The sequence below is a fragment of the Sarcophilus harrisii genome, chromosome 3 (genome assembly GCF_902635505.1).
Source record: "Sarcophilus harrisii chromosome 3, mSarHar1.11, whole genome shotgun sequence".
Lineage (NCBI taxonomy): Eukaryota > Metazoa > Chordata > Mammalia > Dasyuromorphia > Dasyuridae > Sarcophilus > Sarcophilus harrisii.
The window spans coordinates 303,726,044-303,740,633 of record NC_045428.1 but is presented as its reverse complement, the minus strand read 5'-3'; the positions used below and the strand labels follow the sequence as shown (position 1 = coordinate 303,740,633).

The window sequence follows — 14,590 nt, the reverse complement described above, 5'->3', positions numbered from 1 at the left end:
TATTGTTTGTCAAAAAATCTCACATAGACTAAACAGGAGCTCCCTTTTGAAAAAACATCTGACATCACTGAAATGTGAGAGGTTTCAAGACTTCCTCCACGATATCATCAGGACACTATGCTCAAGTTATACAAGCAGAGTTTTTGTCAGATTCTAGTAGGAGGGGAAAGGGAGGTCTAGCTAAATGATGAGAAAAGTTGCAGAAAGGGGGATGAGAAGGTCCCAAAGACTCATTCCACCCATCTTGCAGTTATCTCTAGAAATCTTACAACACAAAATCACTCACATACTAGATCTTCCCTACCGCCTCTCCTTTTCCTCCCTTCCCTCTCTCCCTCCCTCCCCTTCCTCCTTCCCTTTCTTCTTTCCTCCCTCCCTCCCTTCCTTCTTCCCTCCCCTCCCTCCTTCTTTTATTTCCTTCCTTCCTCCCTCCCTTTCTTCCTTGCTCCCTCTCTCCTTCTCTTCCTTTCTTCCTTCCTTCCTTCCTGTGTAGTTTGCCATTTCCTTCTCCAATTCACTTTATGGGTGAGAAAACTGAAGCAAACAGGGTTAAGTGACTTATTAGGACCACACAACTAGGAAGTATCTGAGATTAGATTTGAATTCAGGGGGGAAAATGAGTCTTTCTGATTCCAGGCCTGGCACTCTAGCGAGTATTCTACCTGCTGCTCTAAAGCTTTGTTTCTTATTAAGATTTAAATATGCTGGAGATTAGGAGCCAGGATAGTTTCACTTTGGACTGATAATTTAACCTTAGGATAAATCAGTTTATCAGACCTTTTGAAGCAATTTTGAAAGGTAGAAGAGAAGAGTTTGGTCTTTGAGAAGTTAGTGGGAGCCTAAGGGTATTAGACTAATTTTCAGGCTTAGAATTTTGTCTTGAGTTGAACCTATTCTTTAGACTGAGTAACTTCCCTTCTTGCCTTTCTAAACACCCCCAACATCCCACTTAGATTCACTCAGCTTGGCTGACAAAGCTAAAGCCAATTTGTAAGTCAATAGAAAGGGAAACAGGACAGCTGTTTTTTTTTTTGTTTGTTTTGGTTTGTTTTTTTGGGTTTTTTTGTCAGAAAGGGAGCATAAAAATAAGGAAGTTTCCTTTAAATGATCTGATCTCTTGGTTTTATTTCTCTCAGAAGTGAAGACTTTTATTACCTCTTTGCTTATGTTATTGTTAAAGCTTCATAACTGATGCCCTACCTCCAGTTCCTTTTAGATTTAGAAAAGAAAAGTCTTTGTTTTTTTCCATCACCAAAGCTCATTTTTTCCCAATATAGCCCATTTTCTTCTTTTACCCACAGAGTCATCCATTATAGTAAAGAAGTAAAAATAAGCCGTTCAATGAGACCAACATATTAATATTATTCAAATCCGTCCTTCATATAGTTATTAGTAATGCTTAGCTCTGATCATTCAAAACATTAATGTTGCCCCCATTAAATCCAAAACCCCTTTAATTTGGTTTTCAAGACCCATCTTGAAAGGCAGAAATGTTATAATAGATAAGGTACTATATTTGGGGTCAGGAAGGCCTGTTTTCAAATTCTTCCTTAGGTATTCACTTCTGAGTAAATCATTTAGCTTCTCTTTGCTTCAGTTTCCTCATTTGTAAAATGAGGGGGTTTAGAATCTCTTACAGCTTGAAGTCTATGATCTTATGATGTACTTTTGTGCTTTTATCTCCCAAGACAAACTCTTTTTTGAAGTCAAATGGGTTTATTCATCATCCTTATGCTTTACAACTCCCTCACTTTTGCTCTCCTGACATTCCTTATGTCTAAAAAGCCTTCTCTTTATTTGTCCATCAATATTATACCTGTATTCAGTGCCTGGTCAGTTGCTACCCTAGCTGGAAAGGGTATCTCTGTCTCTGTGTCTATCTCTGCCTCTCACTGTCTCTTTCTGTGTATCTCTTGTCTCTGTCTCTCTCTCTCTCATCTGTATCTCTGTCTCTGTCTTTCTTCTCTGTCTCCCTTTCTCTTATTCTCACCTTCTTTGTCCTTCCCCCTCTCTCCCTCTCTCCTTTTATCCCTTCTAAACAATGGTAGCACATTTTCCTTATTTATATAGTCCTCAGTATAGTATGTGTATGTGTGTATGTGTAGACAGAAATATAGAAACAAAAAAATTATGTAAGATCTATAAAACACAACATATAGATAATAATATGATAAATGTAATGAATAATATACTAAATATAGCATATGACTACATAAAATACATAGTTAAACTATTTAGTATGTGAATATACATGCTATGTAATATAGATATAATATATAGTATATAGCACAACACAATACTATAAATATTGTAGACATCATAAGTATTTGTTATATTATCATGTACTATGCATATATGTCTCATTTCGTTTCCCACCCTTATCCTCAGAACATACATATATAGATACACACTTGTGATTATTGGCTTCTTGAAGACACGACCTCTTGTATGTGGGATGGTCATTAATCAGTGTTTGTTGTCTAACTTACTTGGCAGCAAACACTTGAATTTAACAGTTTTAAAAACTTGAGCTTCTAGAAGAATTGAAGGCCACCTCACTCATATCAGGTATCTCTTTTTTCTTTCCCTGTATCAAATTTATTATAACTATTTCCCTTCTTCTTTAATATCTTTTTTCTTGACGGACTCTTTATCCATCCCTCTTCTTTTGTACCCCCCTAGTTCAGTTATATTCCAGAATCTGGATACTTGTGATTCCTCTTCCATTTCTTTTTGTTCCTTCTTTTTCTGATGGACACATCCACCCCACCTTAGTCTTGACTTCTTCCACCAGCCTTTATTTCTTTAGATACCTTTGTCATGCATTCCTTCGCCAATCATTTCTTTTTTATTTAATTTAAACTTTTTTATTGTGTACCAGATATAAAATACTAAACAAACACGAACATTCTGTTATAAAGAGTGCATGTGAAACTGTTAGCTTGTTATGTGTAGTTCTTACTTTTTAAAGTACATATTAACTTAAACGTAAGAGCACAGATTTAGAGCTGTAACAACTCTTACAGGTCATCTAATCCAACACCCAAATTTTAAAGAGAAGGAAACAAGCCAAGGGAGATAAAATGGTTTACCCAAGTTTATAAAAGTAATCAATGCCAGAAACAGGATTTCAATTTAATCCTCTTAATTCCAAAGCAAGTGCCCTTTTCCTTGTACAGAATATCTCTACCAAAGTGACCCAGTTTATTTGAATTCCCTTCTGAACATTTCTTGATTAATCATTTTACAAAGTTGCTTCAACAGCTTAAGAATCTCTCCTCTCTTTGTTACAGGAATACCCACCAAGCTTCTACCCAAGGATCTCTCTAATATCCCAGGGAAGGTGTGGGTAATAGGCAATGCATGATGTGGGAATCACAAGCAAAAAGTCCTAGTCTTTTCACCAAGGCTACTCTTAAGTCAGTGGCAGAATAGGGGCCTGAGTATCCTAATTTTGGAATTCTAGCAAACCAGCCAGCTTGTATTCTCTTGCATATAATTCACAAATTCTTTCACTTCCAGATCTTTCCCATCTATATCCCCAAATTATTCAGCTTATTCTGAGATACCTTTTCCCAAAGTCCTTTTAAGCCCTTCATCTTTTTAAAAAACCCACTTAATTAAAATTAAAAGCTTGGTTCCAGGATATCATTTCTGATTACTGCTCTGCTCTGATTATTCTTTTATTCTGTTTCCTCAATACTAATGAATATAATTTATAATACATGATTTTTCACTTAACACAATGGCCGCAGAGTGCCTTGTATTCGTTTGTTTAGTTTTGGCAAAGATATTGGAGTGGTTTGTCTTTTTCTTCTCTCCTTCATTTTATGGATAAGGATCTAATAATAAGTAAATAAGGTCAGATTTTTTTTTTCTCAACAGTATTTTTTCTCCCAAATCCATGTAAAGTGAGTTTTTAACATTCATTTATGTAAGACTTGGTGTTCCATATTTTTCTCTGTCCCTCCCTTTCCTCTCTCCTTCCCAAGACACCAAGCAATCTGATATAGGTTAAATATGTGCAATTGAGATCACATTTGAACTCAAGGGTTTTCCTGACTCTACATCCAGGACTCTGTGTACCATGGTGCCATCTAGCTGCTCTTGGATTAGTTCCTCATACTGACTCTTATAAGGGGTTCTCCTTATTTTTTTCCCCATTCTACAAATGAGAAAAAGTGACAAAAGAGTCAAGCTCAAGTCTTCTGACTCCAGGTTGCTTTCATAGCTTATCCTGTAATTCTTTTCCCATGAATAAGTCAGTGATGCTAAACTAGGAACAGTGCTAGATCCTAGAGATGCAAAGTGACATTCAGTTCTTGTGTGGGTGACTTTAACTCTTTCATGGATCAGTAAATATTTAGTATTTTTAAGAATTAGCAGCATTTGGAAGGAAGGAGACACTGACAATTTGGGAGAATCAGGATAAGTCTGTTAAAGAGCCTGTTAAATAAGCCTGTGAAGGGAACAAAGTCTGCTAAGAGAGAGAGAGAGAGAGAGGAAAGAGAGCATTCTTCTCATTCATGGGGAAAGCCTGTGCAAAGCTACAAATGTCATTTTATGCATGGATGCTCCATCTCTTCCATCATTTTTACCAACTCCACCACCACCATCAGTAATGGTAATAATAATAGGGAGAGAGGAAGGGGGAAAAATAATCATTTATTTAGTACCTACTATATATGAATACAGTTAGGTAGCTCATTGGATGGAAGAACTCAGGAAAATCTGAATTAAAATTTGGCTTCAAACACTAGCTGGACAAGTCACTTAACTCTGTTTGCCTTAATCTACTGATGAAAGAAATGGCAAACCACTTTGATGTTTTTGCCTAGAAAACCCACGGAATTCAGGCCCAGCACACTATCTGTTGTACCACCTAGATGCCCGTTATAAATATGACTTCATTTTTAGCCTCACAAGAATCCTGGGAGATAGGTGCTTTTATTGTTCCCATTTTACAGATGATGAAACTGAGGCAGACAGTACTTAAGAGACTTGCCCAAAGTCACACAGCTAGTTAGTGTCTGAGGCTGGATTTGAACTCGGTTTTTCTTGACTTTAAGCTCAGCAGTCCATCTACTGGGCCACTTAGCTTAAACTTGATTTTTAAGCTCTTCGGATCAGAAACTTTTTGTTCTTTTTGTATCTCTACCTTGACAACTAGTAATAGTACTCCCCAAATGGTTTGATAAAGACTCGGGATCACTGGTTCTTAGATTTAGAATGAGAAGGTATTTTGGAGGTTATCCAATCTACTCTTCTCGTTTTACAGGGGAGGAGAAAGGTCCAAGTCAGTCTTTTCACTCTTTTCTGGTGTTCTTTAGGAGCCATCCCCTAGTATTTTGGGGATCTTGTCTGAGTTCACTTTTTTTCTCATGTGTTGTTGGCTCCAGGATGCCTCTCTTTGCTGGTGACAGTGCAGGACACCGAACGCTATGTCACTCTGTTTGCCTCCATCGTCCTCAAGTGCGACTACACCACATCTGCCCAGCTGCAGGACGTGGTGGTCACCTGGCGCTTCAAGTCCTTCTGCAAGGACCCCATCCTAGATTACTACTCGGCATGTGAGTATCTTCCCTCCCCACCCTTCCCCTCCTCCTATGCCTGAGAGTGAAGAGACAGGGAAATTAACTGAGAGCCTCTTCTAGGATTCAGTTTATGATAGAAGGATACTTTCATTGGGGGTTGTGGCCAGATATATTTTCTCTTTTCCTTTCCCTTCCCAGGGATTTGTTAAGTTTTGCTTTCTGGGGACAGCGTTCATAACACAGCTAAAGTCTATGCCTTTTCTGGCACCTCGACTGCAGAGTACAGGCTTAATAAATGTGAATTCAAAAGTACTTGCTTTCATGCACTTGGGCTTCAGAATGTGAAGAGAGGGAACTTGGAAAGCTTCCATCTGATCTAACTTCTATCCAGAACTATCTTCACTTCCACTTTTCTGACAAGTTGGTCAAAGACAAAAGTACCATGTATGCAAAAATACTTATTATAATCCTTTTCTTAGTAGTAAAGAACTGGAAGTACGCTGGGTAGCCCTCTTTTTTGGCAATGGCTAACTAGTGGGATATCGATGTAATGGAAAAATCACAAGATACAACAAATAGGAATAATTGAGAGGAACTTGTGAAGATTTATATGAAGGAGCACAGAGCAAAGCTAGCGCAGTTTACACAACCATCATAAAGTAATAAGGGGAAAAAAAATTCAGAATTCTAGACAAAGAAGCAGGGATCACAGAGGCCCAGTATTCCTTCATTAAGCACAGATTGTGGCAGTCTGCTTCCCCTTTTAACAGAAATACTAGGCTGTTAGATCATGGGAATCATAGTACATATAAATTTCAACAAAGCATTTTACTGAATCTTTTGTTATCTTGTTGGACAAGGTAAAAATGTGCAAGATGATAGTAGATTTGACTAATACAGAAGTGATGAAAAGACCAGATTTAATAAGTAGTTACTTATAGGTCATGTCAATATAAAGAGATATCTCTAGTACGGTAGCTTGGGGAATCTCTTTTTTGTTCTGATCCACTAAAAGTTTTTCTTAATAATTTGGATAAAGGTCTAGTTGGCATGCTCATCAAATTGAGAGGGATAGCAAATATTAAATGAAAATCAGATTTTAAATTTCAATATGCTAGAATATATGAGCAAATATAACATTGAAATTTGAAATATTAACGTAATGTCCTGCCCTTAAAGTCAAAAAATCAACTTTACATATGCAATATTAGAAGTGTAACTAGATAGCAATTTTTTAAAAATATTATTTTAGTGGGTTGTATGCTCAAGGAGTTAGTAGTGTATTGGCATTTTAAAAAACATATCAGTAGAATATTTTTTTAACCTTTAAAAATTATCTATTTCATTAAATATTTCCCAATTTACACATTAAAAATTTTTAACATTGATTTTTTTTTTAATTTGAATTCCAAATATTCTTCCTCCCTCCTGAAATTTTTCCACCCATTGAGGAAGTGAATAATTTTATTTCAGTTATAAATGTGAAGTCATGCAAAACATTTCCATCATAATCACATTATAAAAGGAAACACCCTACAAAAATTTTTTTAAGTTTAAACAGTATGATTCTGCACTTAGAATTCATCAGTTCTCACTCTGGAAATAGATAATATTTTAAATCATGGATCCTTTCAAATTGTCAGCCATCATTGTCATGATCAGAGTAACTAAGTCTTTTATAGTTGATTATCTTATAATATCGCTGTTACTCTTTGTAGTGAATTCTACTCACTTTACTTTGCATCAGTGCAGATAAGACTTCTCAGGTTTTTTCAAAGCCATCCTTCTAGTCATTTCTTATAGCATAGTATTATTTTACACAATCATATATTGCTCAGCCATTGGTGGGCATTCCCTCAATTTCTAATTCCTTACCACTACAAAAAAAAGCTGTTATATAAATTTAAAAAAAAATCTTAAGAATTCTAAGTCATAATTATGAGAGAGAGAATCTAGAATAAAAGAATGAATATTTCTGTTGCATTCTGGTGATGCTACATTTATAATATTATGTTCAGCTCTGGAAAGCCATATTTTATTTTTAAATTTTTTATTGTTGGAGCCATATCCCATTTGATAAGTGATCAAAAGATATGAGCTATGCCCAAAAGGGTATAAAATCATTCATATCCTTTGACCTAACAACACCACTATTAGGGATAAATCCCAAAAGAGAATTAAAAAAAAAAAAGGAAAAGGACCTATATATACAAAAATGTTTATAGCAGTTCTCAGGACAAAAAGTTGGAAACTGAGGGAATGCCCATCAATTGGGGAATGATTGAATAAATTGTGGTATGTGATTTTATTGGCATATTATTGTTTTATAGGAAATGTTGAGCAGGATGCTCTCAGATAAATCTGTAAAGTCCTTCATAAACTCGGGCAAAGTGAAATGTACTATGTACAAAGTAATAGCAATGTTCTGGTATAATCAGCTATGAATGACTTTGTTATTCTCAGCAATACAATGATTTATGACTGAAAGACTTATGATGAAAAATCGTATCCGGACCCAGAGAAAAAACTGATTGTGTCTGAATACAAATTAAAGCATTCTTTCTCCCTCCCCCTCCCCCTCCTCTGTCTCTATTTCTGTCTCTTTCTTTGTCTCTAACTCTGTCTTTATCTGTCTGTCTGTCTCTGTGTGTGTCTGTGTGCCTCTCTCTGTATGTCTCTGTCTCTGTGTGTGTGTCTCTGTGTTTCTATGTGTCTATGTATCTATATGTGTGTGTCTCTGTGTCTCTGTATGTTTGTCTCTGTGTCCTTGTGTGTGTGTGTGTGTGTGTGTGTGTGTCTTTGTCTGTGTGTGTGTGTGTGTGTGTCTGATTTTTTTTTTGAATGGGAGAACTGTTTTCTTTCACAACATGACTTTTATGGAAATTTTTTGCATAACTTCACATGTGCTTTCTTAATGGGAAATGGGATGGGGATAAGGAAGAGAATCTAGAACTCAAAGTTTTAGAAACAAATGCAAAAATTGTTTTAAATGTAGCAGGAAAAATAAATATTAAATTAAAAATAAAATAAAATTTTATTATTTTTTGGCTTTCATCATCTTTATTTCCAAATACTATCCTTTCCTTCTTGTCCCCAGAAAGTCCCAGCCCTTGTAATAAAGAATGAAAGAGAAATGAGAGGAGGAAAAAAGGAGTTCAAAAAAACTAAATGATGTATTAACTGAGTCTAACAATAAATACATTGCTCCATGCCCATTGTTCTTGATCTCTGCAAAGAAAATTCGTAGTCTAAGAATTGGGAAGGGCTTTAAAGACCAGTCAGTTCAGGGAAGTAAGGGCCTAGAAAGGTGTAAGTAAATGTCAAAAGTGGAATTTAAACTCAAGTACTCTTGACTCAAAAGGCAATTTTTTTCTTTTTTTCTTTTTCCTTTATTAAAGCTTTTTATTTTTCAAAACATACCCATGGATAATCACTCAACATTAGCCCTTGCAAAACCTTGTGTTCCAATTTTTCCCTCCTTCCTTTATCCCCTCCCCTAGATGGCAAGTAGTTCAATATATGTTAAACATAGTAGAAATATATGTTAAATCCAATATATGTAGACTTATTTATACACTTATCTTGCCACACAAGAGAAATTCAATCAAACCAGAAAAAAAAAAAAAAAAAAGAGAAGCAAAATAAAATACAAGTAGACAACAACAAAAAGAGTGAAAATGCTATGTTGCGAACCAAACTCAGTTCCCACAGTCCTCTCTGGGTATAGATGGCTCTCTTCATCATTAAACATTTGGAACTTGTCTGAATCATCTCATTGAAGAGAGCCACGTCCATCAAAAGGCAATTTTCTTTCTCTTACACAATACTTCTTTCTGAACTGAGAAATGTGCATTTTTTCATCTCTTTGGGCTTAGACCCGATTATTAGAATTACACAGTGTTTGGCTTTTTTTTTAAATTGTGTGTATTGTTTTCCTTGTTTGTCCACTTCACTTTCCATCAATTCATGCAAGTCTTCCTATGCATCTCTGAATTCTTTGTAGTCATTGCTTCTTATAGCTACTTGAACTATTTGATAAAATTCACATATCACATTTTGTTTTAAGCATTTTTCAGTGCTTAAAGGGAAGAAACATCTCCTTTATTTCCATTTCATAGCTCTTACTATTATGTTATATACATACCCCTCAACTGGGGAACAGCTAAACAAATTGTACAGTACATTAATTAAATAAAAGTATTAATATACTGTAAGAAATAATTTTTAAAATCACAAGGAAGACTGCATACACTGATACAAATTTAAATAAGCAGAACCAAACAATGTACTCATTATAATGATTACAACAATGTTAATGGAAAGGGGTGAAAAACAAAGCAAAAAAAAAATTTAAATGTTTTTTAATTATAATGATCAGGTTTGGCCACAAAGAAGAAAGGGAAAAACAATTACTTCCCTTCTATGTAGAATGCAGTAGCTATTAAGTGCCTACTGTGTGTCAGATCCTATACTAAGCACTTGGAATATAGCTAATAAAAAGAAAGATAATCCTTGTCCTCAGGGAGTTTACAGTATAAAGAAGAAAGTTAACACACAAAAGGAGACAGACAGAAAAGTAGGGTCAGAGAGGAACAGGACACCAGGGAGTTCCTAGGATCAGGGCATCTTGTTATGTGGAGCTGAAACTAGAAAGAGCAGCAGATGAAAAGGGAAGAGAACATTACATAAGCTAAGATTCTGTCCGTTGGTTACCTTTGCTGATCTTTTTATTTTATTTTATTTTTTTATTCATTGTTGCTAGGGATTGCTTCCTGAGAAGGGGAGAGGAGAGAAATATATTTGGGGAGAGTATATATTTGGATTCTCCTTAACCTCTCTACAGCCTTTGACACTGTTGAGCACTCTTTCTTCCTTGATATTCTTCTAAGTTTTCTAGACACTACTATCTCTGAATTTTTGAATTCTTCTTATTTTATCTGACTGTTCCTTTTCTAGTTCTCTTGGTGGTTCCTCTTCCAAATCATACCCTCTAACTTTACATTGTCCTTCAGTGTTCTGTCCTGGGCCTTCATCTCTTCATTTTTTTTTTAAACTTTGGTAAAAGTACTTGTTACCTTTACTTTGTTGATCTCATCAGCTCTCATAGATTTAATTACCATCTCTATGCTGCTAATTCTTAAATCTACATATCCTTCCATAAACTCTCACTAATCTCCAAAATCATATCTTCAACTTCCTCACACACATCACAAACTGGATGCCCTCTAGATACCGCAAACAATACTCATTATCTTTGCCCCTATACTCTTCCCCTCCTCCCATTTTCCCTATTATGTTGAGAACAATTCTTTAGTCTCAGTCTGGATTCCTTACTCTTTTACACACACACACACACAATCACACACCCCATATCCAAGCTGTTGTTAAAGTGTTGTTTTTACCTTTGCAACATCTTTTCAATACACCTCTTTTTCTGCTTCTGACTCTGGTGCAGACCCTTATCACCTCAAAACAGGATTACTGTCATGGTCTCCAGAGTCAAATACAAAATACTTTGACATTCCAAGCACTTCAGAACCCAGCCCTCCTTTCCAGTCTTTTTACACTTTACTCCCTAATATGGATACTTCCATCTGGGGACACCGGCCTTGGGGCTCCATCTCTTAGTTCTAGGCATTTTTTCTTGATCTTCCCACGCCTGGAATGTTTTCTTTCCTGTTCTCTAACTACTGACTTCCCTGGCTTTTTAAAAATCCCACCTTTTGCTGAAAGCCTTCCTCAATTCCCTCTTAATTCCAGTATCTTCCCTCTGTTAATTATTTCCCATTGATACTGTATATAGCTTGTTTGGTTTATATTTTGTTTCTTGTCTTTCCCATTAGATTTTAAGCTCCTTGAAATCAGGCACTGTTTTTTGCCCCTTTATTTTTTTTAATCTTCAGAGCTTATTTCAGTGCCTGGCACATAATGGGCACTTAGTAAATGTTTATTGATTGACAGAGATTCTTAAAAAAGAATCCATAAATTTTACCAGACTGCCACAGAGATCCATTAAAAAAAAGTTAAGAACTCTTGAAGGGAACATAATAATTGTCGTCAAGTACTTGTAGAACTGTGGTATGAATAAAGATTGTGTTTGTTCTCCTTTAAGAAATTAAAAAGAACTGTTGTGGAAAAGGAAGGTTCCTGCTCTAAGGAAAGTAAAGCTTCCTAGCAATTAGAATTACTCAAAAATGGCACAGTCTGCTTTAAAAGTAGTGAGTTTCTTTTCCTAAATGTTTTCAATTGGTAACTGTGATAGTTCTTCCTACCTCTCTGAATTGGAGGCTCTCTCAAAAATATAAAGCTTGCCTATAACAGACTATCTCTGTTCTAGACCCACTATCAAACCATCTTTTTCTGGAAACTTTCATGTGCCATGGTGACTTTCCTATTTGAGCATTTCCCTACTTGTAACATCAGATTAGAATCCAGCTGCGAACTCTCTCCCTAGAAAACTCATGAACCTTGCTTTCCTTATGATGCTGCCTGAGTGGTATGGAAGGAAAGCTTGGTGGAACCTGGTTGGCCAAGCCCAGGAAAAGTTTTTGGGGTTGGAGGAAGATTCTGGAAAAAGACCCTATCAATGACTGAGACTCTGTTGTATCTGTCCTTTCCAGCAACTAAAACCCAACAGTATTTGTCTTAAAGATTTTGAACTGAAAAGGATCTTAAAGAATATTTAGTCCACCTTTCCCTTTCTCATTTTACAAAGAGGTAAACTGAGGTATAAGAAGCTTAAGATCCTTCCAAGATCACACAAATGGTAGGGTTTTAACTTCGGTTCCTTGATTCCAAATATAATGTTCTTTCTATCCATCATGTTGCTTCTGCCCCAAACTTACCTCCTTTATTGTATATTGCTCCATCATTTGACTCAAGTGTCTCGTTTTAAGGCTAGGGTCCTTCCTTGTGTCAATTAAAATGTCCCTATTTCCTCACACACTTTTGGCCTGATTAGCTTTTGGATCCCCTCTTTAAGTCTCTAAACTAGTGGCTTGGATTATGATAATACCTCAAGTATAGATTGGACCCTGTCACCTTTGAATTGAAATTCTTCTGACTGAAATTCCATGATTCTGTTGTTTCTGAGGGAAATTGTCCATCTCAGCTTCTTTCAGTTGTTTCCTAATCATTGTAATTGACGCATTGAGTTAGAAATGAATTTTACTTCGTAGTAATTGTACAAGAAATTGTAATGAGGAGAAAAAGAGAAGCTTCTGAGTCCAGGAAGCAAGAAGAGATGGAGTTACATAGAGCCTCCTTTCTCTCTTCTTTCTCTCTTCTCTCTAAACAGATAATATTTAAGTTAATATGGCAGTTAAAGGTAGGAATCTCAAACCCTCATCCCTCTCTAGGCCCAGATGTTAAAGTCCATCCCTAAGACATATAATCTTATACCTAGTTGTTCAAATGAATTTGTGGTGGGTTTTTAATAAGTTTTTGTGAAGTGAAACAAAGATTTGTCCAAACCTGCTACAGGTTTAAAATTAATTTATAATTTATGTCAATCTATGCAAAATTACTTTCTCAATGGAGAGGGGTGGGAAGGAAAGGAAAAAATTTGGACCTCAAATTTTGAAAAAAAAATTTACATGTAATGGAAGATGGGGGATAAAATGTTAAATTGACATTTTTTAAAAAGTAAGTATGCAATTTTGAGTTGAAAACCACTGGTTCAGAGTATGAGATATGACTTGATATCTCAGTGCTATGTCGTTGATTCCTCTATTGCATTTTTTGTCTTCAGCATATCAAGCAGCTTTAGCTTTGGGTCAAGACCCATCCAATGATTGCAATGACAGCCAAAGGACTGTCCGAATTGTGGCCCAGAGGCGAGGACAGAATGAACCAGTTTTGGGTGTGGATTACCGCCAGCGCAAGATTACTATCCAGAACCGTGAGTGAACCATGAAATGTCTAGAGGTAGTAGTTAAGAATTCTAAAGAAGGGGCAGCTAGGTGATATAGTGGACCTGAATTCAAATCTGGTTTCAGATACTTACCTCAAACAAACAAACAAAAAACACAAAGCAGATCCCAATGAGCACAGTGACCTGATAGGAACCCAACTTGACCAAATCAGGGTGTGTTTCCCTTTTTCAATTAATTGATTAATTGGGTACAGTAAGGCTCCTTGATAGTAATTGTATTCGTTTGAGTTAAGAACACAAGTGTAGTATCTGGAGTCAGGAATAGTTTTGAGTTCAAATTCTATCTCAGGCATTTACTAGCTATATGGTCCTAGGCAAATCATTTGAGCCCTAGTTTCTTCATCTATTAAAATGAAGGAGTTGGATTCAATGTCTTGAAAATCTATGTCTAAATTTATGATCCTATGAAATTCTACAGGTGAGAATTTTGAAGTTCAGAGAGGGTCAGTGACTTTCCCATTGTCAAGAACCAAGGTATTAAAGATTCTGGAGAAGGACCCTATCAATGACTGAGCCTCAGTTGTACCTGCCTTCTCCATCAACTGAGACCTAGTAGTATAAATTTAGCATTATAAATTTAGAACTGGAAGGGACCTTAAAGAACATTAAGTCCAACCTTCCTTTCCTCATTTTATAGAGATAAAAACTGAAATGTAAGGAGGTGACCTTCCTTGGGTCACACAAATAGTAAATGTTCAAATTCCTTTTTTTTTTTTTTTAATATTTTTTTCTTTTTGTGAGGTAATTGGGGTTAAGTGACTTGTTCAGGGTCACACAGCTAGTCTTAAGTGTCTAAGGAGGGATTTGAACTCGGGTCTTCTTGACTCCAGGATTGGTATTCTATCCACTGTATCATCTAGCTGCCCCACAAATAGTAAAATATTAGCAGTGAGACTTGAATCCATGCTTTTTTATTTCAAATCCAATGTTTTATTTTTATGCATCATGCTGCTTCTGCCCCAAACTTTCCTTCCTCATTGTATTTGAAACCTATCTCTCTGCCCCAAACTCAATATTCTTTCCATCCTATGACACTGGTTTAATATTCCTGGCATATTGTAAGTATTCCTTGATTATGTGTCCCAAACACACACACACACACACACACACACACACACACACA

At 36.0% G+C, this 14,590-nt stretch overlaps 1 protein-coding gene across 1 annotated transcript in view; it reads left to right on the top strand.

Moving 5' to 3' along the window:
• Positions 1–14,590, top strand: part of ILDR1 (immunoglobulin like domain containing receptor 1) — a 48,076-nt gene that overhangs the window by 3,753 nt on the left and 29,733 nt on the right. The window contains exons 2-3 of the mRNA XM_031961285.1: positions 5,367–5,570; positions 13,285–13,434. Coding sequence (XP_031817145.1) covers positions 5,367–5,570; positions 13,285–13,434 — 354 coding nt within the window. The remainder of the gene's footprint in view (positions 1–5,366; positions 5,571–13,284; positions 13,435–14,590) is intronic.